General features: G+C 34.4%; 6 protein-coding genes across 6 annotated transcripts; 3 read left to right on the top strand and 3 right to left on the bottom strand.

The window, feature by feature from the left end:
• On the bottom strand, positions 1–26926 carry LOC125782440 (olfactory receptor 10J4-like). The gene is made up of 3 exons (XM_049466480.1): positions 26030–26926; positions 22495–22645; positions 1–1061 (listed from the first exon to the last, which is right to left on the bottom strand). The coding sequence occupies exons 2-3, from the start codon at positions 22520–22522 to the stop codon at positions 109–111; spliced, it is 981 nt and encodes a 326-aa protein (XP_049322437.1). The 5' UTR covers positions 22523–22645; positions 26030–26926; the 3' UTR covers positions 1–108.
• LOC103044940 (olfactory receptor 52D1-like) lies at positions 4214–8092 on the bottom strand. The gene has a single exon (XM_007250032.3). The coding sequence runs from the start codon at positions 5863–5865 to the stop codon at positions 4831–4833; it is 1035 nt and encodes a 344-aa protein (XP_007250094.3). The 5' UTR covers positions 5866–8092; the 3' UTR covers positions 4214–4830.
• Positions 8210–10623, bottom strand: LOC111193855 (olfactory receptor 52D1-like). The gene has a single exon (XM_022675961.2). It carries the CDS (start codon positions 10542–10544, stop codon positions 9510–9512), a length of 1035 nt encoding a protein of 344 aa, XP_022531682.2. The 5' UTR covers positions 10545–10623; the 3' UTR covers positions 8210–9509.
• Positions 15370–16849, top strand: LOC125782441 (olfactory receptor 1S1-like). The gene is made up of 2 exons (XM_049466481.1): positions 15370–15428; positions 15830–16849. The coding sequence occupies exon 2, from the start codon at positions 15843–15845 to the stop codon at positions 16785–16787; it is 945 nt and encodes a 314-aa protein (XP_049322438.1). The 5' UTR covers positions 15370–15428; positions 15830–15842; the 3' UTR covers positions 16788–16849.
• LOC111193856 (olfactory receptor 142-like) lies at positions 19742–22010 on the top strand. The gene is made up of 2 exons (XM_022675964.2): positions 19742–19802; positions 20227–22010. Exon 2 carries the CDS (start codon positions 20234–20236, stop codon positions 21185–21187), a length of 954 nt encoding a protein of 317 aa, XP_022531685.2. The 5' UTR covers positions 19742–19802; positions 20227–20233; the 3' UTR covers positions 21188–22010.
• On the top strand, positions 23479–24576 carry LOC111193857 (olfactory receptor 1S1-like). The gene has a single exon (XM_022675965.2). It carries the CDS (start codon positions 23624–23626, stop codon positions 24569–24571), a length of 948 nt encoding a protein of 315 aa, XP_022531686.2. The 5' UTR covers positions 23479–23623; the 3' UTR covers positions 24572–24576.
• Positions 26927–27500: the final 574 nt, after the last annotated feature.

Here is a 27500-nt window from a genome sequence, read left to right as displayed (position 1 = left end):
CTATAGTGTCAGTTATTCATTAGTTGAGGCATAACTTAACATTTAACAATATTTAGTACTGTCGTAAGTACTGTTATTTGTGACTGTAAAGTGTTACCAGCATTGTCATTATTTTTCTGCACTATTAGTTGATTTATATTTATTTCCTTGGAAAATATAGATAATCTTGGTCCTAATTGGGCTCATTATAATTCCATATATGAGAGGATTTGCCAATGGAGGTATAACCAAATACGTGACTGACATGAAGTTTTGAAGCGCCTGAGACAGGTAAGATGTCCCGAAACGTGTGTTAAAAGCATCAACAAGTGTGCAGACTATATAATTACAGAAGCCTATTAGATGAGGTAGACATGTGCTCTTAAATTTTTGGGTCTGTTTAGATTGTTTGCACACTATTATTATTTTAACATACGAAAAAAATAAAAAGCCCACAAAAGCACAGAATACACAGGTGAACAGTCCGTTGAGCACAAACTGAGCAGTGTCAGTGTAGCACGCGAGTTTCTCCAGAGACATGTGGTCACAGACCAGTTTGTTAATCTGCGTTTCACAGCGAGGAAACCGGAGTGTCATTAAAATAGTTATTAAAGCTGCACAGCAGGGGAACATCCAGATGAAAACCACACATTTCCAAACCATTACAGTGGTCATAATACTGTGATAGTATAGTGGCCTACATATGGCCAGATATCTATCAAATGCCATTACTGTCAGATTAGTAAACTCACTCATGGTATAAGTGAAAATGACAAAATTCTGAATGATACACTCCTGTAAAGAAATCAAACTGGTCTCTACAAGCAGATCAAACAAAAACTTTGGGTAAAATCCTGTGGCTCCATATAATCCATGAATACTTAAATTACACAGGAAAATGTACATGGGCTGGTGGAGGGATTTCTCTAGGACGATGATCAGAACTAAAGTTGAATTGAGAAAAAGAGTCAGGAAAAATGCCGGCAGTACAAAAACAAATATGATGAATCTGCTGGTCCAGCTTGTGCCATTAAGAGCAGTGAGAGTAAACACAGTTGCTGAGGAGATGTTGTCCATTTCACCTTTAGAAAACATTAAAAAGTTATTAATACAAAAATTATATAGACATGTATTATCCTCATTCTGACAAATACTACAAGATGCATTTTAAGATACAGGTATTTTAAGGTACGAGGTATAATGTTATTGTTAACATGTTTGATGCACACATACTGGTAATGAAAAAACAATAAAAAAAATAATAGGAATTCTACAGATTAGCAGTACTGTACATTGTACATACATACAAGCTTACACAGATAACCTGATTAATGATGGAATGTCTTGTTCTGTCAGTCAGTGATTACCCTGTTATGTTATTATGCAGACCTTTATATACACTCAGAACAAAAAAATAGATGCAATGCTCTCTACTAGGGTGACCCCCACAGGAGTACCCTTTTTTCATTTGTTTGATGTCATTTGTTTTGCATTGCATGGACTTCTTCTTGTGTTTTTCACAATTTTGAACACATTTGTGAGATTGTGTGAGAATGTTGCATTATTAGCAATTGGTCTTTGTCCCTTCTACTTTTGTTATAATTAAATATGCAAGCATGCATTGGCATAAAGTGGCATAAAAAAAATATTTACCCCTTTACAGATTTAGTTTGTTTTTGCATTTTTGTTATACTTACATTTTTTTAAGATTATCAAACTAATTTTAATATTAGACAAATATAACCTGAGTAAATATAAAAAGCACTCTTTAAATGATGATAAAACTATCCAAACCAATCTAGCCCTTTGTGAAAAAGTGTTTGCACCCCTATTAATAAACTGTGATTAAACTGTGAATTTTAGAACCTGTCTGAAAACATGAAGCAGATCTCAAAAAGCAACACATTATGCAGTGATCTGAGGAAATTTAAAAACAAGTCATTAACATCTGTCAGTCTGGAAAAGATTACAAAGTCATTTCTAAGAGTTTGGGACTCCAGTGGACCACAGTGAAAGCTATTATTCACAAATGGAGAAAACAAGAAACATTGGTGGACCTTCCCATTAGTGACCAGCTGACCGGAATTATTCCAAAAGGGCATGGACAACTCATCCAGGAGATTTGGCTTAAAATTAACACATAATTTCAGAAAAAAGCATCATACCGAATGTTAAACATGGTGGTGGTAGTGTGATGGTCTGGGGCTGCTTTGCTGCTTCTGGGCCTCGATAACTTGCTGTAATATATGAAACCAGGAAATGTGCTGTTTATAAAAGAGAATGTCCGGCCATCTGTTCATGACCTCTAGCTCAGGTGTACTTGGGTTCTGCAGCAGGAAAATGATCCAAAGCACACAAACAAGTCCACCTCTAAATAGTTTAAAAACAAAATGAAGGTTTTAGAGTGGTCTAGTCAAAGTCTGATTGGGATGTTGTGGATAATCCTAAGCAGGTTGTTCATGCTTGAAAACCCTCCAATGTGTCTGAATAAAAACAAAATCTGTAAAGAAGAGTGGAGCCGGCTAATTTGCAGATAAAGATTGCAGATAGAGAATGCCATGGGTGTTGTTAGACCTGTTTTGAGGCGGTGTATAGTCCACATACATGATTTATTTTTTAATTAAATGCATCTGTAGTATATGGGTGATTCTTAGAATTTGTGCACTTTTAGAGTCCCGGGTCATATTTTTAAAAATAATTGCAATGTTGGACAAATACCCCTTTCTGTAGGGAAATGGTGATAAAAAAACTCTTATAAAAAATGTACCATTAAATATGATTTTTCAATACTTTTCATTCACTTGGAAGTTCCTTGTCTCACCCCCAGAGTTTCAAACTTCCACAATGAAAAAAAAAGTTTAAAATAGCATTTATATAAGAATTGTTGATGCAGCTGTAGTAAGGAATACTGAAATAAATAAAATATATAAACATATTTAATTTAATCCACTGTCAATACTATTTTTTACACAAAATATACCTGTCTCACAGCATTGCCGTCATTTCCACCACAATGCCTACTTTTCCTTTAAAAAAGTTCTGGTAAAAGATTGTTCAGGTTGTTTCCATGGAAATGTAAAGCCACTTAATTTTACACTCACAGCTGTTGAAGAAAAAACAAGGTAAATATTGCTTGATAAGCAAATATATTTATTGTATGTCAAACATGCTGTAGTTCCATTGTTGTTTTATAAAAGATCACAAATTTAACATGAAAAGCATTATTTTGCATGCATAAAATGATAACTATCAATTCAAAGCTAATAAGTGAAGCCATCATCCATTTTTTATTAAAAACAAGTAGAAATGTCATTTCCACCACAGTCATTTCCACCACACTTCAGATTACAGATATGAGTGATATAGATTGTTTTAAGTAAATAAATTCATTTAATAGGCCCTATAATTTTACTATATACTATATATACTTTATACATTTACAATGTACTTTAATAATTTAATTTTATCTGTTTTTAAGATGGCACACACACACACACACACACACACACAGATACAAAATAGTTCATAACTAGAAATAAGATTTTTTTGCATTTTCAAGAATGAAAGTTAATAGTTCATTGATTTCGTCAGTATTGAATCTCAAATACAGTTCTAATTATATGGCGCACGCACGCGCGCACACACACACACACCCACACCCACACACACACACACACACACACACACACACACACAGTTGTGTAGTTCTTTGCATTTTCAAGTTCAGTGTTCATTGAAGAGAGACTTTCTATTGACTCTTCCACATGTACTGTTGCAGTTCTGTGAGAGTATGAAGATTTTGCCAAAAAGACAGAATTTAGATGTTGGTTTTCACTAAAGTCAACAGGTGTGTTTGGTTTTCACATGGTGTTGTAAATGAAGTTGAATAATTTATGTTTTTTCTAATAAATATATCTATGTTTTCTCTATGTGTTTAATCATTGTCATTCCCATCACACCTTGTCATTTCCATCACCGCACATATTTTTCACAAAATTACCAAAAATTAGTGAAGCTGTGTGAGTTTAATTTGTATAATGTTTTTTTCACTCAACTTTACAAGTCCACATAATCTAACTTTGCACATAATCTAAGAATCACCCATATAAGAAAGCATTAGTAGAATTCTGTTGTGTATGAGAAAAATATATTTAATTTCAGGACAAATATAATATGTGATGAATTATTTTCCATTTTGTGAAAATACGTTCCACAAAACCCTTTGTTAGGTCATAATAATCATCAGGCTCATAGGTCCTAAAATTGAGCCCTGTGGAAGTCCACAAGATAAAATTGCTACTAAATAAATCACAACATTGATTGTGCATGAGTTAGATTAAAATGTAAATGTCAATGTACATAAAAGAATAAAACCAAAATCAAACTAAAGAAATATATATATTTTTTACTTCTAGGTAACTGGAAATATGAAACTGGAAATAAAAAAAATTAGACCTGTCATTGATAAATTTTAGCGAGTCACATTGAAGACTCTTGAAGCTGTGAATGCATAGTAATGACACAAGTGAAAAAACAGCAATAAATAAATTTAAAGTTTGCAGCAATGCAACATTATACAAACCTCCACAGCAACTTTACTCTGCTCAAACAAATTTCCTCTCACACACAGAAATGCACTTTATGACATATATGTCCTCATAGCCAGAGTGGTGTATCGATATATGTTACCTATAAGCTGATTTTATTATCTCTGGATATATTCATATATCCTCTGGATATATGTAGATGTAAGTTGATATCATATATGAAATATCCATAATAAAAGTTGTATATGTACACATGTTATACATTATATAACTTCATTCAGCCATATATTTTATTTATGACAATCTAATATTTTTTGCACTTTTGAAAAAGTCTCTTTCGCACCTCCGTCAGCTTAAGGCCGTACATGAGTGGGTTTAAAATAGGAGGGATGACTAGAATCTCAACTTGGAAGAAATTACGCAGATGCTCTGAAAATTCCTTTGATCCGAAGCGACTGAACATTAAGTCGAACAGAAGTGCAATACTAAAGTTCAGCAGGGACAGCAAGTGTGGTCCACACGTCTGCATAAATTTCTTTTTGTTGTCAGCAGAATTCCTGCATGCAACAATTAATCGTTGATATGACAGCAGAACAATCACGCCATGTGCTAAAAACACACTAATCACAATAAAACCATATATATTGCTGGCTGTACCTGGTAAGCAGGATAGCTTGACAATAGACCAGTTGTCACAGTAAAGTCTGTCTATTTCTGATCCACATAATGGCAGTAGAGAGGTAATAATAACATTTGGAAACCCTATAACAAAAGGAAATGCCCACGAGTAGAGCAGAGCTTTAGCCACTGTGTGGGTGCTTATAGTTCTGTGATATTCTAATGGCCTACATATCGCCACATATCTGTCATAAGCCATTATAACTAGCGTTGTGTACTCACACATATAAGACGAGTATATGATAACTGACTGTGTCATACATCCAATATATGAGATTACATGAGATGATGAAAACAGGAGGTACAAAAAGCTGGGATAAAATCCTGTTGCTCTATACAGCTCTTTAAAGCACAAGTTACAGATGAACAGATACATCGGTTCATGGAGCGGCTTGTTCAGTATAATGGTCACAATTAGCACGGTATTTAACAAAATGATAAAAAGGTAAACAGACAAAGACAGTATAATAAAAACAGATTTTGGTTCTAAGTTCTTCATTCCAGACAGAGTGAGCATTAAATTGTATGATGTTCTGTTATCATACACTGATGTTGTAGTTAAGGTTCGAGGAAAATACATGAAAAATAACATTGAATACATTGTCATTAACAGACTGATCCGTTTTCTGTGTGAACAAGAGCAACAAAGGGGATTCAACATGTTTTTAGTCAATACAAATAAGTCAATACATAAACATGACAGTAAATGTTTTCTATAATAATAATAATAATAATAATAATAATAATAATAATAAATTAATTGGACTTTTCAAAATAAATATATGGATAATGGTAATATAGTCAAATTAGTGGTTTCTGAAAAAAACATTTGATGCACAAAAAGCAAATGTTGGTCATTTTGATTTAATTTAATATCAATATTGTAGAAAAAGCCTATAGAATGCAGGACATCAGTAAATGTCCAGTTCCTGTTTACCACCACAGCCTTTATATTCTCTCAGTGGTATCTCAAACCAGTTACACATGACCCTGCAGGCCCATGGGTACATGTATTATATAATTATTTATTTGAAGCCACCACCTTCAGAGTTGACTAAATATACTCTAATAGTCTTATGACTAGGTTTTTATACACATTATGAAATTCAGTGAATTTTATCAATATTCATCAACAACCATTAGTCTACAACTTCTTCAAAATGAACAAATCGCTGGCCAGTGTCAACTTAAAGTTTGTATTCCAGCTGTAAGCCACCTATTCTCTCCTTTAATAATGTACAGACCCTAAAACAGAGAAGGTCCCAGGCACGGGCTACCAAACTTGTCTGCACCCCATGTCCCATTGGTGTCTTCTGTTAAAGGCCTCATGCTCAGTGGTGATTTTTCCCTGTGCTTCGCCCACATCAATGGCAGCATTTCTCTGCTAAAGCTTGTCGGTTGTAGAACTTGCATGGTTCAGGCTGATGTTTTCACTCACATTTAAAGTTTGGCACCTTTTTTGTGTGCGTTGGAGGGGGAATTTCTACTTTGCTGCTTGGCTCATCTTTGACTGTAGGTGCACCATTAATTCTTAACTCTTTCCTGGATCTTGCTAAAGGTTTGCAACATTTCCTATGTGATGCATCTGCTCAATAACTTTCGTGTCCTGGATGCCCCTTCCTTTTCAACATGCTCACTGGACCTCCTCCCTGGCATGGTCTTTTTCATCTGGGCATTCCCCTGCCTGCTGAGAAGATGATTGGTCCTGTCACCACACTTTTTTGGGGGATCAAGCCGGACTCTGTATGTCCCATCCCCTTAACTTCAACTTATTAGTCAGATCTAATTTTCAGTAAGTTACCTTGGACGATGCTTGCATCTCCAAACTGCAATTTTGACCTCTGTTTCTCCGTCACTAGAATAGCATTTCTTTTTTCCGCAACAATGTTGTCTCCAACCCTGAGGACATTAATCTTTTAAGGAGTGCAGCAACTTTCACTGGCTAAGACGGATACTACTGTGGCCGCTGGGTTGCCTCTCACCGGCCTGCTGAAATGTTCTTTTTTCCCCGAGTCATAGAGACTCCTCCGCAATTCTACCTAGTCGTGATCACTGCCTTGCCAAAGGGACATGAATAAACATGATGTGTCATTTACATCCACTCTGACAACACCGCCATGGTCCACGGCACGCCATTGACAAAGGGTGCTCAAAGGGTCTGACTTCAAGTAAATTTCTCTAGCAGCTCACATGGCACTTCAATATGCACCAGTACATTTTTTTTTTTTATTTCAAATTTGTATCCCATTTTCTCCCATTTTACACGGCCAATTACCCAACCCACTCATTAGGACTCCCCCTATCACTAGTGATGCCCCAACACCAGGATGGTGAAGACTTGCACTTGCCTCCTCTGATACATGTAAAGTCAGCCATTGCCTCTTTTTGAACTGCTGCTGATGCAGCATTGCAGAGTAGCATCACAGCGCTAACGCTCTGAGGAAAGCGCAGGAACTCAGTTCTGATACATCAGCTCACAAATGCCTTGTGCTGAGCGACATCACCTTTTGAAGTGATGAGAGGAAAGAGCACCATCTACCCACCCAGAGAGAGCAAGGCCAATTGTGCTTCAATAGAGCTCTGGTAGCCAATGGTAAGTTACATGAACAGGATTCGAACCGGCAATACCTGTACATTTTATAAGCTATTCACATTCCCGGTGAATTAAACCTTCTTGCTGATTCACTGTCTAGTTTTGATTTTCAGAAATTTAGGACCATGGCCCAACACTCAGACCCACATGCCATTCCAGCGCCACTTTATTTGGATACAATGATCCCTATTCACATGATCTCCGGAAGCTCATCTACTGGACAGGATGGTAATAGTCACCTTACTCCTAAAAGGAATAAAAGAGAACCTCGGTACAAACAGTGTGTATATCACTGATTATTAAGAATTTGTATAAAAGTTTTAATATTGAAAAAAAAAAAGTTATATTTCAAAATCTGAAGGTATATCTTTATAGTGTAAGGTCTTGGTTGTTTAGCAATGTACTGTTTTTTTTTTTTTTTTTTTTCATAAAATACATGTAGGTGTATTTCCAGTATTTATTTCTTTACTTATTTTTGTCAACACCATCAGACACAATTAAAAGTAAATTCATTGGGTCTAGTATGTATTATTAGTAAACATATATGCTGTTAAATGTTGTATATTCACTTTTGTTCATTTTTATACTGTTTGACGTGTACTCTATATTTTAAAGATAATATCACACAATGTTTACTTTAAGCCTAAATAGATAGAGTAAAATTTATTAAAACAGACTATTACTTTATTAACTCAATAGCACTGAAGAAACATACTGTATGCACATTTATTTAAAACAAATAAAACTCCCTCTAACAGTGGTTACTTTAGATCACACTGTGGTGACAATTGCCTCATTACAACATACGATTCCAAAATTCATACCACTCCGGTCAATGGCTTCTTGCTTAACAATGTTTTAAACAATTTTATTAAAAATTAATAATCCTGAGCACTGTGATAAAAAAAATCAAGAAATATCAGGTACAATTAAGCAATATAATTTTTAAAAGTACCCCGTTCCCATATCATCAAATATCAAATCATTATAGTAAAAAATAAAGTAATAATCAACAACTCTTTCTCAGCATTATATTCTTTAGTGTGATGCCTATAAAACTGTGAGGAATTACAATGAATGTCATACCATTTTCATTTGGCTTTAGTCACTGGAGATGCATAAGCTATTGTATACTATGTGCTATGTAGGTAGGTGCACTTATGTATATCCTAAATGATGTAGTGCACCTACTACAAAAATGGCATGATAGTGAATTGAGAGGAAGAAACAGCACATTTCATCAGGGTTGAATGATATGGAAGAAATACAGTGTGAATCACATGAATAAACATATAAAAGAGGTTAATGAAACTTTACGGGTCTTATTGGTATTTTTTGTGATAAGTAATTCTATTTCTGTTTCTAATATAGTTAAAAACTCACTGTCTGGGCTTTTTTAAGACATATTTAAATGTTTAAAGGATTATCTCCTATCCGATGACAACTGATTTTGCAGGCAACAGGCCAGCATATAATCATTAAATGAATAAAAATAATATAAAAAATATAATATAATAAAAACAAACCTATAAATGTATCTTACATGTTTGCAAAGGACCCCCTGATTGTAACCTTGATTGTTTTTTTTTTTTTTTGTGAAAATATAGCACTTTTTTTAGTGGGACATTTCTTTTCTTAGTTGGGGCATACAAATTCTTTCAAATCATTAATATGTACATATTTACATAATTACATTTTGCCAATGGGCTAATCTAATATTTTTTACACTTTTGAAAAAGTCTCTTACGCACCTCCGTCAGCTTAAGGCCGTACATGAGTGGGTTCAAAATAGGAGGGATGACTAGAATCTCAATTTGGAAGAAATTACGAAGATGCTCTGGAAACTCCTTTGATCCATAGCGACTGAACATTAAGTCAAAGAGCACTGCGACTGTAAAGTTCAGCAGGGACAGCAAGTGTGGTCCACACGTCTGCATAAATTTTTTTTTGTTGTCTGCAGAATTCCTGCATGCAACAATTAATCGTTGATACGACAGCAGAACAATCACTCCATGTGCTAAAAACACACCAATCACAATAAAACCATATATATTGCTGGCTGTACCTGGTAAGCAGGATAGTTTGACAATAGACCAGTTGTCACAGTAAAGTCTGTCTATTTCTGATCCACATAATGGCAGTAGAGAGGTAATAATAACATTTGGAAACCCCATAATAAAAGGAAATGCCCACGAGTAGAGCAGAGCTTTAGCCACTGTGTGGGTGCTTATAGTTCTGTGATATTCTAATGGCCTACATATCGCCACATATCTGTCATAAGCCATTATAACTAACGTTGTGTACTCACACATATAAGACGTGTATATGATAAATGACTGTGTCATACATCCAATATATGAAATTACATGAGATGATGAAAACAGGAGGTACAAAAAGCTGGGATAAAATCCTGTTGCTCTATACAGCTCTTTAAAGCACAAGTTACAGATGAACAGATACATCGGTTCATGGAGTGGCTTGTTCAGTATAATGGTCACAATTAGCACGGTATTTAACAAAATGATAAAAAGGTAAACAGACAAAGACAGTATAATAAAAACAGATTTTGGTTCTAAGTTCTTCATTCCAGACAGAGTGAGCATTAAATTGTATGATGTTCTGTTATCATACACTGATGTTGTAGTTAAGGTTCGAGGAAAATACATGAAAAATAACATTGAATACATTGTCATTAACAGACTGATCCGTTTTCTGTGTGAACAAGAGCAACAAAGGGGATTCAACATGTTTTTAGTCAATACAAATAAGTCAATACATAAACATGACAGTAAATGTTTTCTATAATAATAATAATAATAATAATAATAATAATAATAATAATAATAATAATAATAAATTAATTGGACTTTTCAAAATAAATATATGGATAATGGTAATATAGTCAAATTAGTGGTTTCTGAAAAAAACATTTGATGCACAAAAAGCAAATGTTGGTCATTTTGATTTAATTTAATATCAATATTGTAGAAAAAGCCTATAGAATGCAGGACATCAGTAAATGTCCAGTTCCTGTTTACCACCACAGCCTTTATATTCTCTCAGTGGTATCTCAAACCAGTTACACATGACCCTGCAGGCCCATGGGTACATGTATTATATAATTATTTATTTGAAGCCACCACCTTCAGAGTTGACTAAATATACTCTAATAGTCTTATGACTAGGTTTTTATACACATTATGAAATTCAGTGAATTTTATCAATATTCATCAACAACCATTAGTCTACAACTTCTTTAAAATGAACAAATCGCTGGCCAGTGTCAACTTAAAGTTTGTATTCCAGCTGTAAGCCACCTATTCTCTCCTTTAATAATGTACAGACCCTAAAACAGAGAAGGTCCCAGGCACGGGCTACCAAACTTGTCTGCACCCCATGTCCCATTGGTGTCTTCTGTTAAAGGCCTCATGCTCAGTGGTGATTTTTCCCTGTGCTTCGCTCACATCAATGGCAGCATTTCTCTGCTAAAGCTTATCGGTTGTAGAACTTGGTTCTGGCTGTTGTTTTCACTCACATTTAAAGTTTGGCACCTTTTTTGTGTGCGTTGGAGGGGGAATTTCTACTTTGCTGCTTGGCTCATCTTTGACTGTAGGTGCACCATTAATTCTTAACTCTTTCCTGGATCTTGCTAAAGGATGACTCACAGTAAATGTTTTCTGTAATAATAATAGTACATCAATTGTATACATTTTAAAAGTAACAATATGGATATATGATATCCATATTGTTACTTTTAAAATGTATACAATGTATACAAAATGTATACAATTGATGTACTATATAGTCAAATCAGTGGTTTCTGAAATATCATTTGATGTAAAAAAAAATGAATTAATGTAAAACTTAAGAAAGCAAAATGATCATTTTGGTTTCATTTGATATCAATGTTGTAGAAAAACAGGACTTTAGAAAATGTCCAGTTCCTGTTTACCACCACAGCCTTTATATTCTCTCAGTGGGATCTCACACCAGTAACACATGACCCTGCAGGCCCATGTGTAAATCTATCATATATTTATTTATTTGAAGCCACCACCCTCAGAGTTAACTTAATATACTGTTCAGGGAATTTCATCAATATTCATCTACAACCATCAGCCTGCCACTGCTTCAGAATGAACAAATCATTGACCAGTGTCAACATAAAGTATGTGATCCAGCTGTTATCCACCTATACAAAATAAAATAAGACTGTGTATTAAAATTTCACAAAATGTTTCTCAATGTAACACTGCAAAAATATCCTGGATATCCTATCATCCTTAACCCATGATATCCTCAAAGATTCAGAGAATCTGGAGAAATTCTTATGCATTAAAAACACACTGCTTCATTGAAGCATTTTCATGCAAGTAATAAACCATATGTCAAAACCCCTCAGACACACCTATATTGGCAATATTGGCTACATGGCTTGTAGCTACAAACTGCAAACAGCACTTCTTATGTCTTTCATTCAACAGTGGTTTTCTTCTTGCCACTCTTTAATGAAGGCCAGATTTGTGGAGTGTATTACTTATAGTTGTCCTGTGGACAGATTCCACCACCTGAGCTGGGGATTTTTGCAGCTCCTGTGGAGTGACTATGGGCCTCTTGGCTGCTTCTCAAACCAGTGCTCTCCTTGCTCTGTTAGTTTGGGTGAACGGCCATGTCTTGGCAATTTAACCTTCTCCACAACGGTATTTCTTATCACCTGTCTGGTGAGTTCCTTGGTCTTCATAATGTGTTTTTTCACTAATGTTCTCTAACAAACTACTGGGCTTCACTGAGACTAAATTACACACAGCTGGACTCTATTAACTTATTAAGTAACTTCTGAAGATAACTGATTGCATTGTATTTTATTTAGCTGTTTTAGCATAAAGGGGGCTCAATATTTAAAATTTTCAGATTTTTATTTGATTAAAAATTGGAAAACCATGTATCATTGTCATCCCACTTTACAATTATGTGCTAATTTGTGTTGGTCTCTGGTTCATAATGCTAGTTTATGAGATGGGTCATGTCAGGCTTCTACAGACTGTGCAGGCACAGGTAGGGTTGGGCTGTATTTTTGGTATTAATCTAAGCTCTACCTGCAGGTGACAGATTTAAGGCATTTTCACATCAGCTACGAATTTTCTAAATATAAAAAACATATACAATTTTTATGTAATGAAACCTTCACAACAACTCCAATGTATTTTTTGCCTTCTGTACTGTCTAAATGAGGCTAGACTCCACAGCTTACAAAAATGTCCATTCTTCTAGTTTATCTATTGGATTTCAGCTCTTTGTTCTGTACTCTTTAATTTCCTCATCCGCATGAGCAAGGGAACCTATAGCATGTCTCTTTGTGGGACTCTTCTAGACAAACTATAAAAAATGGCTAGATAAAGGCATAAATAGGAAGTAAATAAATAAATAAATAGCTAGATAATAGGAAGACATTTAAGAGAAGTAATATGTCAATGATTTCTACCTAGAAAAAGTAGTTATAGGCATTCTAACTTGCTACAGTAATGTACTTCTTTCAAAATTCACATTATAGTAATTCGTTTTTTATTTATCTGCTAGAAAACCTAAATATTAAATGATTAAATGTTACTAATGCCATGTAATGTGAACCAAGTTGCAGATATTAGGCCTTTGTTGTGAGAAGATTTACAAAACAACATGAAAACAGTGGTGTTTTTGTAATGCCTGTTATGACAACTGATACAAACACAGTTGCATTATCTGAAATTCTTGTGGGAGGTCATTATGGTTGTTGTCTACAGCCACCCTCCAGCCTCTTGTTACTGTCCACTGAGGGCTAAATTTGTTGACTTTGTACTGTAAGCTCATCAGTGGTTAATTTAAATTGCCTCCTTGGGAATGGAAATGCTGGGCAGTGTAATGACCCTTAATAAACATGTTTATCTGCTCACCTGTCTTAACTGCACCACCTGGCCCACACCACCCCAGAGATCTACAGAGTAAACACTGCTGCTCCATGACAAAACAACTTTATCTAATGATTTCATCACACTGACAAACAGATTGTTAGCAACATTTTGAATAGGTTCCAGAAAGGTTAGCCTGTAACGTTACAAAAATAATGTTGCAGGAACTTTCTGAATATGTGAAACATTGTAATGGTACTGATACAAATATAACCATTAAAAGTTCCTTTTTAAATGTAAAAATTAAATGTTGACACAAGTAATGTATGTTAACAGAACATGTAAAACATTAAATAAAATTTAATGTTCTAAGAACGTTTACTGTAACTTTCAAAAATAATTCTAACCAAAAATGGTTTACTAAAATGAAGTTAAACACAAAAATTTGTAGTAAAAAATAACTTTTACGGAATCACAGAATCATGTATGCATCATTCTGTAACTTAGAGTTGTGTAGAGGTATACACTATCAAACAAAAGTAAGTACACCTTTACATTTCTGCAAATGCCCCTCCAGTGTTAATAACCCCCAGTGTTTTTTTACAGTTAATAAGTTTTAAAGAAGTTATTCCGTGATTTTTAAAGGGGTGTGGCAATGTGGTGATTGACAGTTGAGGGCAAAATGATTAACTGGCTCCAATTTCCCTCTACTGCGCAAGCGCACGCAAGATGGAAGCTTCCATTTTAGCCATATTTTGGCTTCAAAACGCCGTAATGAGAGTAAATGGGGACATTCTGTCCATACTTATATACAGTCTATGGTTCAGCCTCATATCAAGAGGTTGTACTCAAGAGGTTGCTGCCAGCAAAGGTTGAAGAAGTGGCACACTGCATCATTTCATTCTGTATGGCCTTTGTCTCTTCTGACGCTGTCACAGAAGAAAGCCCTCAAACAGTTCAATAGCATATTATACTGGAACAATGTTCATGTAGTCTGATGAGATCAAGATAAACTTGTTTGGCTGAGATAGTGTCCAGCATGTGTGGGCTGGGGCTGTGTTGAATGCAAAGTTGAAAATGGCCCAAGTAATCATAGGCACCCAGTTACCCACTATTTAGGCCATACCACAAGCACCACCATGGCACTGCTCTTAATCCAATTGTAAAGCAGAGCGTGATTCCTTTCTTCGGAAATTGGGCCATATTTCTACAGGCCTAAACCTAGTTGAGCACCTGTGGGGCATTCTCAAGCCAAAGGAGGAGGAGCACAAGATGTCTAACATCCACCAACCACCAAGGATAAGTGAAAGAGAAATTCCAGTAAAAACTTGTGTAGCTCTGGTGAATTCTTAATGGGAAACTAGTGTGACAATCTGTGACTCAAATCTAAATGCACCAAAATGAACCCCAACAAACCATGCTAGCAAGATTCAAATTCAGCAGGTAATCATTTCTTTTAACCAAAAGCCCTATTGGGCTCAAAACTTTAAGCACAGTGTGAGCGAAGGCCACCAAGAGAGGTGGAAAATTGTGCTCGGTACAGTAAAAGACAACCAGGTCTACTGTGAGAACACCTTAAGGAATATTTGACAGCCCTCAAAGGTTCAACAGACCTTCCCACTTCTCTTAACTATAAATGTGGCCTGACAGAAGACTTTCTCAACATTTTCTTTTTTTATTCGTAATGTACCTCTGCAGTTTAAAAAAATACTTGGTTCAGCAAAGGTACACCAACTGTACAGCTGGGTATGTGCTACTTACATTAGGCTTCTGTGTGTAAGGAGTATTGGTGTTTTCATTGCCTACATTCTACATTTGTATTGTTTTTTTTATGTCAATGTAGAAATGTTAATATTGTGATGTTTTCCTAAAGAAATTGAGAAACTTAATTGCATTCAGTAATAGATTGTCATTGATTTAATGTAACTAAGCTCTACATTTGAAAAGTTCTGAAGTAAAATTAAACATTTAGGAATTTTAGTATATATTTCTAAATAATATTTGCTGGACTTTACTAGACTTCACTATTAACAAAGAATATATAAACGAAATGTTTACATATCTTTTCTGTATCTATATTCATGCATGTTTACAAGTTGCAATGTATTTATAATGTATTTAATTCATTTTGTTTTTCTGTTGAAAAGCTACAGATCCACTATGGAAAACACATCGACATTTACTACATTTATTCTGGACGGCTACTTTATTTTGGACCAGCAGAAGCATTTGTACTTCACTATTTTTCTTTTTGTCTATGTTGTAATTGTTCTGCTAAATGCACTTCTGATTGCAGTCATCTACACTGAGAGGACGCTGCATAATCCCATGTTCATTCTTGTGTGCCATCTATCTGTTAATGATATCTATGGCAGCTCCAGTCTGATCCCTCATCTGTTATTTAACCTCGCTACTCAGTTTCATAAGATTTCTCTGCCAAATTGTCTGATACAAATATTCTGCCTGCATACTTTCAATATTATTGAAATAACCATATTGGCTGTTATGGGATACGATCGATACATTGCAATCTGTCACCCACTTCGTTATCACAGCCTGATGTCCCCCAGAAAACTTCAGATTATAGCTATTTTTATGTGGTTTTATCCTTTGATTGCATTTCTCTGTTATGAATCATTAACTATACGCTTAACTTTCTGCAATGCAATTATTACTAAGACACACTGCGTCAATTTTGAACTTATTAAACTCTCCTGCACAGATATTACTGTTCACAGCATCATCGGCCTTTCAACCTTGGTTCTGTTTATGCTTCCACAGCTGCTGGTGATTTTGTTTTCTTATGCACAGATTTTGCGAGTTTGCCTTTATTCTTCTAAAGAATGTAAAACAAAAGCAGTTCAGACATGTACTCCTCATCTTCTCGCTGTTTTAAATTATTTTATCGGATGTTACTTTGAAATCATCCAAAGTAGATACAGTTCAAGCTATTTGCCTTATGACTTCCGCACTTTCATGGCTCTGTATTTTATGATATTTCCACCTCTGTTTAATCCTATTATTTATGGTATGAGTGGTCGTGTGATAAGGAACTTTGTTTATAAATTTGTCTTTTGTAAAAAGGTGGGTGTGTTAAAACATTAAGCAATGAATTGTTGTTTTTTTTTTGTCAAATACACTAAAAGAGTAAATACTGGCAAACATATCAAACTGCTCATATTCCTAAAATTAAATTAATCTGACAGTAAATGCACAACCCCAAGCCACTTTAAGATGCTCTTCAGACCATAACTGTGTGATTTGGAATTTTATAATATTAATGACATTTAAAGCTATTTTAAGCAATGGAACTGCTTGGATTTGGGTTAGTTTGCCAAAAATTTTGCTTTAGCTACATTACTTAACACGTGACTCAAGCATACAGAAGGCTATCGCAAAAGAATTGGAGGGATACACAACCCCCAGGCCATGTAGGCCTTTAAAACATCACTACTGTTTCCTGGAACCATAGACTGTATATAGCTGGACAGAGCATCGTCTCTCAAAAGTGAAGCCACCACAGGTCGGGCGCCCCCTGCTGTTCGGCTGCAGAAAGCTGTGTAACTCCACCCATCCCCATAGGTTTCAATGGCAAAACAGACAACTTTTAATCACGTTTTTTTCTAATATGCTGTAATTCTACCTCCATTATTTAAATGCAGCAGCTAGTGTAACCTCTGCTTATATTGTCAAATTTTTATATTCTCACAGAGTTCGTTTTTTAAAACGTTATTCAGCTCTATTCAAAAAAAGGTGTGGTTATGGTAAAAGGGCTGGTTATGGGCGGAACCAATAACAGACCGTCAGCTCAGCTCCGCTCCGCCCCGCTCTGCAGTCTGTGACCGCGAGGCAGCCCTCAGGGGCGGAGTTATTTAAATGAGTAGGAGCTCTCCACAGCCTTTCTCCCTCCTCTGGTCTCTACTGCACAGACTCTGGTCTCTGAATCGCCAAAATGGCGGAAGATTTTGGCTTCATTTTCATTGAATGAATGGGAACGGCGACACGGCGTCCATCTTTATATACAGTCTATGCCTGGAACAGAGAAGCGTAGTGCCTTTTTTTAAGTTAATATATATTTTTTAAATATTTTATAATATTATATAGCTATATATGACTATAGAAGTCTATTCAGTTAATGCAAACACATTTAATTATTGTTATATGTTTCTTGAACCAAATTAACTTCCTAAGCTAAATATGTAAAAATGTATACAACCAAATAAATATGTGTAGTGATAAGAGGCAAAAAAAGTTTGTTAATATGACATATTGTATGTTTTTGGTGAATCTGTCAATAAATAACTGGGGGAAACTAGTTGTCCTTATTGTGTAATATTATAATATTGGTATAGTTGGAATGTTGTTTATTACATCAGCAGATGACATGGCTCTCTAAACCATCATTCATTGACCCTCAATAAATTTTGCATTTCATTTAAAAATCAAGGGACCAGACTCTGGAGGAAGAGTGGAGAGACACACACTCCAAACTGCTTGAGGTCCTGCTCTAAGTTTCTATGTAAGGTCTAAATTGAGCAGGTGATACAGGTAATAATTTCCTTTAATCAAAAGCCCTATTAAGATGACGTAAGTGCGCTTGGGCCCAAAACTTTAAGCACAATGTGAGCGTAGGCCACTGAGGGAGGTGGAAAATTGTGCTCGGTACAGAAAAAGACAACTGGGGCTGTGACCGAAATGGCTCCCGATTTACTAGTTAGGGCACTATTGAGTATGTCAGCCATTTTTCTTTGAGTGTCCGAATCATAAGGGGGGATTCGAACGTGATTTTGAGGGCACTAAAAACTCCCATAATGCATCATGATTTATAGTAAACTTTGCTGCTTACTAAGCGAGCTGAATGTGTCCCAAAATGCTTTGCGGGTCTCGCAACTAAGCAACAGACAGCCGAAGAAACGGAGCGGACAGCGAGTCACCAGGGTTGCCAGATTGTTACAGTGGGATTCAGATAAAACCAATTTACAGGGTAAAACGTGTTTCAAATCCACAAAATTACTGAGAAAACCACCCAAACAGCTGATGTTCGTCATATTAACAATATTACAGGGTTTATTCCAACATAATCTTAACTAAAATACCATAAATATCTTAAATATCACTGATTTCAAAAAATGATATTTAAATGAGTTTATCTGCATATTTGTATTATGTGTTTTGTGCCTTGTATCATTGGACACACAAAACAAAAACGTAAAAACAGTACATAAAAACAACCTTGCAAGCAATGAAAGAAAGAAATAACTTACTCACATATAATAACGAACATAAACACAACTTCAAATTTCCATCAGCAGGACTAAAAGCTCTGTCTCTGCAGGGTTAGATATCTAACTATAACACTGATGAGTACCCTTTCCATCAGCAGCACTAAAAGCTCTGTCTCTGCAGGGTTAGATATCTAACTATAACACCGCCGAGTTAAATTTCCAAACTCTTTATACTTGGTAGTTTTGTTCACCTGTTAAATCACAGCATTTCCTCCAAACAATTTCAGACACAACTCGACATTTGGCATGAAACCACCCAATCTGGCAACAGTGCGAGCCGGTGTACGCTGCTATTTTTAAGGTTTTTTTCATGTAGTTCATTAATGTGAGGACCATCTTTTAAACAGCGTAAATATAACTAACAGATAAATAACTTCATGATCAGCTCAGAGCTTCACTAACTTTAATTCAGAGCTCAGCTCGTGTGTTTATGGAGTTTTAAACACGGCTCAGCCCCTCTCTCACCTGTGTGTGTTTATGCGACCAGTGCTGGCGCATGATAATGATGAGTTAGTGTCCGAATTCACTCCCGTTTTACCACTAATTGGTGAACTTATTAGTATCTCCCTACATAGCGCAACACTAATGAGGGAGTAGGGAGTCATTTTGGTCACAGCCCAGGTCTTTTGTGAGAACACCTTAAGGAATATTTGACAGCCCTCAAAGGTTCCACAGACCTTCACTTCTCTTAACTATAAATGTGGCCTGACAGAAGACCTTCTCAGCCCTTTCTTCCTCTCTTCTTACTGTACCTCTGCAGTTAAAAAGATTGGGTTCAGCAAAGGTACACCAACTATATAGCTGGGTATGTGCTACTTACATTAGGTTTCTGTGTGTAAGTATTATTGGTGTTTTCATTGGTCTTAAAATTGATTAACCTGATTTACATTTTACATATGTATTGTTTTTTTATGTGAATGTAGAAATGTGATGAATATCATTTAAGAAACTGAATTTAATTCAGTTATTTATTCTAATTCATTCTAATTAATTTAATGTAACTAAACTCTACATTTAAAAACATGTAGGAAAATAAGTAATGGTTTCTAAATATTATTTGCTAGAAATTTGCTAATATAACTTCCCTTTGTCCAAATGGTCTGATATGGAAATTTAGAGCACTTACTATAATGCATCACAAAAGCAACATTTTTTTTTTAATGTTTACATAAATTTTCTGTATTTATATGCATTCATGTTTACAAGTTGCAATGTATTTATAATGTACTTCGTTTTGTTTTTCTGTTCAAAATCTACAGAAATACTATGGAAAACACATCGACATTTACTACATTTATTCTGGACGGCTACTTTATTTTGGACAAGCAGAAGCATTTGTACTTCACTATTTTTCTTTTTGTCTATGTTGCAATTGTTCTGCTAAATGCACTTCTGATTGCAGTCATCTACACTGAGAGGACGCTGCATAATCCCATGTTCATTCTTGTGTGCCATCTATCTGTTAATGATATCTATGGCAGCTCCAGTCTGATCCCTCATCTGTTATTTAACCTCGCTACTCAGTTTTATAAGATTTCTCTGACAAACTGTCTGATACAAATATTCTGCCTGCATACTTTCAATATTATTGAACTAACTATATTGGCAGTTATGGGATACGATCGATATATTGCAATCTGTCACCCACTTCGTTATCACAGCCTGATGTCTCCCAGAAAACTTCAGATTATAGTTATTTTTATGTGGTTTTATCCTTTAATTACATTTCTCTGTTATGAATCATTAACTATACGCTTAACTTTCTGCAATGCAATTATTACTAAGACACACTGCGTCAATTTTGAACTTATTAAACTCTCCTGCACAGATATCACTGTTCACAGCATTATCGGCCTTTCAACTATGGTTCTGTTTATGCTTCCACAGATGCTGGTGATTTTGTTTTCTTATGCACAGATTTTGCGAGTTTGCCTTTATTCTTCTAAAGAATGTAAAACAAAAGCAGTTCAGACATGTACTCCTCATCTTCTCACTCTTTTAAATTATTTTATCGGGTGTTTCTTTGAGATCATCCAAAGCAGGTACAACATCAGCTATTTGCCTTATGACTTCCGCACTTTCATGGCTCTGTATTTTATGATATTTCCACCTCTGTTTAATCCTATTATTTATGGTATGAGTGGTCGTGTGATAAGGAACTTTGTTTATGAATTTGTCTTTTGTAAAAAAGGTGGGTGTGTTAAAACATTAAGCAATTAATTGTTTTTTTTGTCAAATACACTAAAAGAGTAAAAACTGGCAAACATGTCAAACTGCTCATATTACTGAAACTAAATTAATCTGACAGTAAATACACAACCCCATTGTGTTAATACTGAAAACTGAGCCACTTTAGGATGCTCTTCAGACCATAACTGTGTGCTTTGGTATATTATCAGTTGTTAAAATAGTGTATAATATTATATAGCTATATATGACTATAGAAGTCTATTTAGTTGATGCAAACACGTTTAATCATTGTTATATATTTCTTTAACTAAATTAACTTCCCAAGCTAAATATGTAAAAAATATGCACAACAGAATAAACACGTCTGGTGAAAAAAGGCAAACAAGGTTGTTAATATGACATATTGTATGTTTTTAATGATTTTTTCAATAAATAACTGGGGGAAACTAGTTGTCCTTATTGTGTAGTATTAGTGATATTGTTGGAATGTTATCTATTACATCAGCAGATGACATGGCTCTACAAACCATCACTGATGTGCTGTGAAGTTTTCACCATCAGTGATGGATTGGAGAGACATGTCATCTGCTGGTGTTGGTCTACCGTGTTTTATCAAGTCCATAGTCAGTGCAGTGTTTTTCCGCAAAATCTGACAGCACTTCATGATTCCCTCTACTGACAACTTTTATGCAGATGCGGATTTTATTTCCCAGCAGGACTTGGCACACTGCCCACACTGCCAAAAGTACCAATTGTTCTTATATAATATTGTAATTTTCTGAGACACTGATTTTTGTTTTTTCATTGTCTGTAAGTCATAATCATCCACAATAAAATAAATAAACACTTAAAATAGATCCCTCTGTGTGTAGTACATCTATATAATATATGAGTTTCACATTTAAAAATCAATGACTGAAATAAAGTAAATTTTCAGTGAGATGCACTTGTATATACTAATAATAATAGTGTGGGGTTTGGTAGGTTAGTACACAAAATATTAATGTAATAATGCGGTTTACTTCTACTAACAAAAAGTGATCAAGTGTTCCTATTCCAACATACATCACAGCAAGTTCTCCTACCACTTTTTTTGCTGCACTTTCATCGTTATCCATAATTTTTTCTAATATTAATGTGTGTAGTTCCTCCCTTTCCATTTTACATTGCATTGTGGGATTATAGTGTCTGTTGTAACCACACAGTAGGAAGGACCGATCTTGAGGATATCAGAGTATACTCAACTTTTAAACTTTTATCTATACTGCACACTACATACTCAACAACAATCTAGTGTTAGTAATTAGGATGCAATTGGGACTCATCCCAAGACTAACCTGTTTCACAGTGGTGACAGGAGCACATGTGTACTTCCCAATGTCCAAACTATACTGCCTCATCTGTGAATAATGGTGGTGGTGTGTCCTGGCCTGGGCATGTTTGGGTGCTGCAGGTACTGGTGCATTTATCTTCACTGATGATGTCATGCTGAAGGTAGTAACACAATAAATTATGAGATTTTTACCATTGCCTCAAATAATTTTCATTTACTCAGTTTAAATGACAATCAAGCATGTGTTTCATATGCTATAGGTAAAATATAAGGGAACAAGATCCAAAAGAAATAACGGCTGAAGATAACTGCATTAGAGGCTTTGCAAAGCATTATCAGAGATTAGAAATGTGACAGGATCTCGTGCTATGAGATCTTGCGAGATTAAAACAGCACAATATTTCTTGTCAGGTTTTAAATGTGTCTTGTGAGATGTATTCACAGGTATCCAGAACAAATGTTTGACCATTATGTTGGTAAACTGCAGCACTGGTCTACTTGAGCTTAACTATAATACTCACACTCACCTTACATACTCCAGTTACATTTGCGTTACCCGCAAAACCTTGTATCAGTCTTGCTTGCTACATCTTAGATCGGGCCCAAAAAAGCCTGTGCATTTTTGTCCAAACCCGAGCTGACCCGTCCCATAAACTTTCATTATGAGCCCAATTTAAACCCAACATTTGTTTGGTAATAAGAGCGCTAAAACTGACCTTTTTAAAACATTTTCAGGCTGTTTGAATGAGCGAAATCTGTTGACGTTAATTAACATTGCAACAATAAAGAAGCATAGACATATCATTCAAGAAGAATTTTGTTAAGAAACCACTACACACAGTTTGGACAAACCAGCACATAAAAAAGCTTAGTTGGCACAGTAACCGACTCTGGAATATTTGACAGGTGTTAACGGTTTTACAGACCCTCCCATTTATCTGAGCTATAAATGAGGCTCAAGAGTGAACTACATTACTTGACATTCCCTTCGAATCGGTAAAGTTTTTTTTATCAACCATTAGATTATCTGTATCTAAATGCATTTATGTTTAATATCTGCAATGTACTGATAATGGACTTCTTTCCTTTTTTTGTTTATTTTTCTTTTTTTGTAGAAACTCTATAGACCCACTATGGAAAACACATCAACTTTTACTACATTTATTCTGGACGGCTACTTTATTTTGGACCAGCAGAAGCATTTGTACTTCACTATTTTTCTTTTTGTCTATGTTGCAATTGTTCTGCTAAATGCGCTTCTGATTGCAGTCATCTACACTGAGAGGACGCTGCATAATCCCATGTTCATTCTTGTGTGCCATCTATCTGTTAATGATATCTATGGCAGCTCCAGTCTGATCCCTCATCTGTTATTTAACCTCGCTACTCAGTTTTATAAGATTTCTCTGACAAACTGTCTGATACAAATATACTGCCTGCATACTTTCAATATTATTGAACTAACTATATTGGCAGTTATGGGATACGATCGATACATTGCAATCTGTCACCCACTTCGTTATCACAGTCTGATGTCCCCCAGAAAACTTCAGATTATAGTTATTTTTATGTGGTTTTATCCTTTGATTACATTTCTCTGTTATGAGTCATTAACTATACGCTTAACTTTCTGCAATGAATTTATTACTAAGACACACTGCATCAATTTTGAACTTATTAAACTCTCCTGCACAGATATCACTGTTCACAGCATTATTGGCCTTTTTTTAACTATGACGGTATTTATGCTTCCACAGATGCTGGTGATTTTGTTTTCTTATGCACAGATTTTGCGAGTTTGCCTTTATTCTTCTAAAGAATGTAAAACAAAAGCAGTTCAGACATGTACTCCTCATCTTCTCACTGTTTTAAATTATTTTATCGGATGTTTCTTTGAGATCATCCAAAGCAGGTACAACATCAGCTATTTGCCTTATGACTTTCGCACTTTTATGGCTCTATATTTTATGATATTTCCACCTCTGTTTAATCCTATTATTTATGGTATGAGTGGTCGTGTGATAAGAAATCTTGTTTACAAATTCTTATTTCATAAAAAGGTGGGTGTCTTAAAACAATAAGCAATTTGTTTATTGTTATGTTGTATGCTCGTGCCAGAAAAGGAACATACAGTATACCAAATAAATTAGTTTAAAAGAGTTGTTTGTTAAAAATAGCCTTTCTTTTAATTTTATTAAGATTAATTAAATCTGACTTGTGCACATTTTTTTTGCAAGTTTTATCTGTTGTACAATGGGTCAGGTTGCTGAAGCACACACTTGACTCAAGCACACAGAAGGCCATTAACAAAACACACAACCCCCAGGCCATGTAGGCCTATAGAGTTTCGCTGCTCTTTTCTGGTACACATAAGTACAATGCCTTTTCTTTTTAGCATATATAACTTACTGTAATGTATTTGTGAATTTAATGTTTCTGTGAATTTAATAAGTAGGGGAAAAAATAAAAGTATAATGTAACGTTGATCTCCGACGTCTGATATTAATATTAGACATAAACGTTACTTACATTAAATATGTATATCTTGTTTGTAGTCTATTTTAACAACCTGTATTGTGTTGGTTTTGCAATGTCAAAATGTACATTTAATAATAATTAATAATAATTATTAATATTAATATGATTGTAGAAAATCTTTAAATGAATGTTGATTCGATGTCAGAATTTCAACAATAATTGACTCATATAATTGTATGGTTGTTTTTCCATCACTGATATTAAAAGATCTAAGCAAAAATTAATGTTTCCTTAATGTCATTACCAAACTAAAACGTAAGTGGCCAGCCTTTCTTTTCAGCCTTTCTTTCGTAAGAACCTTTCTAAAAACCCTCTAAATGATAAGAAAGTCAGTAAAGGACTTTCTTATCATTTAGACTTCAAACCGGATTATTATACTCTTTATACAGTTTGATGTCAACTGGTAGGTGCTATGTCTGAAATAGCACCTGCCATAAAAGGGCTCTATGTATGTGCCTTTGCCACATATAAAATGTCCCTACAGCGCCATCTGCTGTTTTTTTTTTTCAAACATACAGTAGTATTAAGGCTGTCATAATATAGTATGTGCACAATTTCTGTCCACAGTTGTGCAGTGATGGGCTTTAGTGAAATGTGATACAGGTTACAAGGAAAAAAAAATCACCTACATTACATTTATAATATTTTATAAAAAAAAAATCACCTACATTACATTTATAATATTTTATAAAAAAATCTTCACCTACATTACATTTATAATATTTTATAAATGGAAATTGATAAAACTTTATAGTGACCCTTAAAGTAATAGAAATAGACTTTTCATGTTATATAGTGATATTAGACAGGTATTAAAATGAAAACAATAAGAATAATTGCAAACAAATATATGTATAACAATAAATATCGATTTGTTTATGATTCTACTCCTTTAGGATAAATAGTTTATGTCAAGAGTGTGACTTAAGCTTAAATGTATTGTGCCTAATCAAAATAAATTGTGAATTAGGCAATTTAATAGCTTTCTAAGATGGATCTACCTTCAACTTCCTTCAGTTGATGTCCACGATTCGGCGCTTCTCCCCACTTGGTAAGTGATGAGATTTTACGTACAATATAAGGTTTACTTCTTATTAATGAAGGATATATGCTATAAATATTGCATAACATAGGTATGTAGTGTTAAAGCAAGGCTAAGTCCATAAAGCTATAGCTAGAAATGTTCTAGCTACAGATGTGGATGTTAAAATGTCAAAATGTTTACTATTTCCTGTCTTTTTACACAATAGTTAAATAAAAACTTTATTAGGATTGTTTCTGTCTGGTTCTGCAGCTCGACTGTATTATAAAATATCCTCTTAAACCATTTCTTATACTTCTTATTCTTATAGTCATTACAAATTATTTTTTGTGTGTGTTCCCTAAAAACTTTATTTTATTTTAGAAAGGATTATTTAAGGAAGGTGTCGATATATATTCTTAATTCATGCTGGCATTTTTAACATAATGTTTTAAAAACCTGATTAGGTTTGTCTCTTCTTGTCTATTTCTAACCTAAAATATAAATCTAAAAATAAGTGTGCTAACAAATAAGCATTATTTATTTGTTGTGTATTTCTAATTATTAACAGTATATTTCTAGTTTATAGCAAACAAATTAGTTAAAAGTTACAAACAAGTTAACCTAGCTAACCTTAGTTAATTTATCTAGCTAGCTAGTTAGTTAACATTAGCTAACGTTACTAATTTTAACCAGGTGTAGATTATAGTATAGCATAATGCCTAGAAACAACTGTTTAACAATTGTTAACATTAGCTAAAATACAAAATAAGTAGTATATTTAACTTTAAGGATAAAATAATGTTATTTATTTTGTGTTTTATTATAGCTAGCTAATGCTAATTTTACCTGAAAAAAAAACGAAGCCAAGCGACCGTTAACGGACAGATTTTTAAAAATGCGCGCGCGTGACAGGCTAGCGAACTACGCAGATCCGCTGATCTACAAATCATACACCAAACATTTCGCTTCTGACTATGTTTTACAGATCGGGCGACCTTCCGGCCTCGTTTTTGATGAGGGATTTTGGAAAATGTATATATATATAGTACAAAGATATATATATATATATATCATAGACTGTTTTTTGTTTTAGACTTTTTTTACAGTCTCTGATATATATATATATATATATATATATATATATATATATATATATATATATATATATATATATATATCTTTATACTATATATATATATATATATATCTTTATACTATATATATATATATATATATATATATATATATATATATATATATATATATATATATATATATCAATTCATACAAATCTTTTTTTTATTTGGTCCAATATAAACTTAAGTTTATATTATTTCTACTATGGGAATTTTTTTTTACCTCAAGGACATAATTTGTTACTTCTAGCAAAATAAAAAAAAAATCCTTAAAGTGCTGTTATTTTTTTATAGAGTATTTTATTCGTACAT

This window comes from Astyanax mexicanus, chromosome 17, assembly GCF_023375975.1.
Source record: "Astyanax mexicanus isolate ESR-SI-001 chromosome 17, AstMex3_surface, whole genome shotgun sequence".
In the NCBI taxonomy this organism is placed as follows: Eukaryota; Metazoa; Chordata; class Actinopteri; order Characiformes; family Acestrorhamphidae; genus Astyanax; species Astyanax mexicanus.
The sequence above is the reverse complement of the archived record's forward strand: the minus strand, read 5'-3'. Positions and strand labels throughout refer to the sequence as shown.

Excerpts from the sequence above, each read along its gene's own strand:
- LOC111193855 (XM_022675961.2), bottom strand. The coding sequence starts at position 10,544 with ATGTTGAATCCCCTTTGTTGCTCTTGTTCACACAGAAAACGGATCAGT.
- LOC111193856 (XM_022675964.2), top strand. The coding sequence starts at position 20,234 with ATGGAAAACACATCGACATTTACTACATTTATTCTGGACGGCTACTTT.
- LOC125782441 (XM_049466481.1), top strand. The coding sequence starts at position 15,843 with ATGGAAAACACATCGACATTTACTACATTTATTCTGGACGGCTACTTT.
- LOC103044940 (XM_007250032.3), bottom strand. The coding sequence starts at position 5,865 with ATGTTGAATCCCCTTTGTTGCTCTTGTTCACACAGAAAACGGATCAGT.
- LOC111193857 (XM_022675965.2), top strand. The coding sequence starts at position 23,624 with ATGGAAAACACATCAACTTTTACTACATTTATTCTGGACGGCTACTTT.
- LOC125782440 (XM_049466480.1), bottom strand. The coding sequence starts at position 22,522 with ATGTGCTCCTGTCACCACTGTGAAACAG. Across the intron at positions 1,062-22,494 it reads CTGTCACCACTGTGAAACAG|GTGAAATGGACAACATCTCC; the intron begins GTTAGTCTTGGG and ends TGTTTTCTAAAG.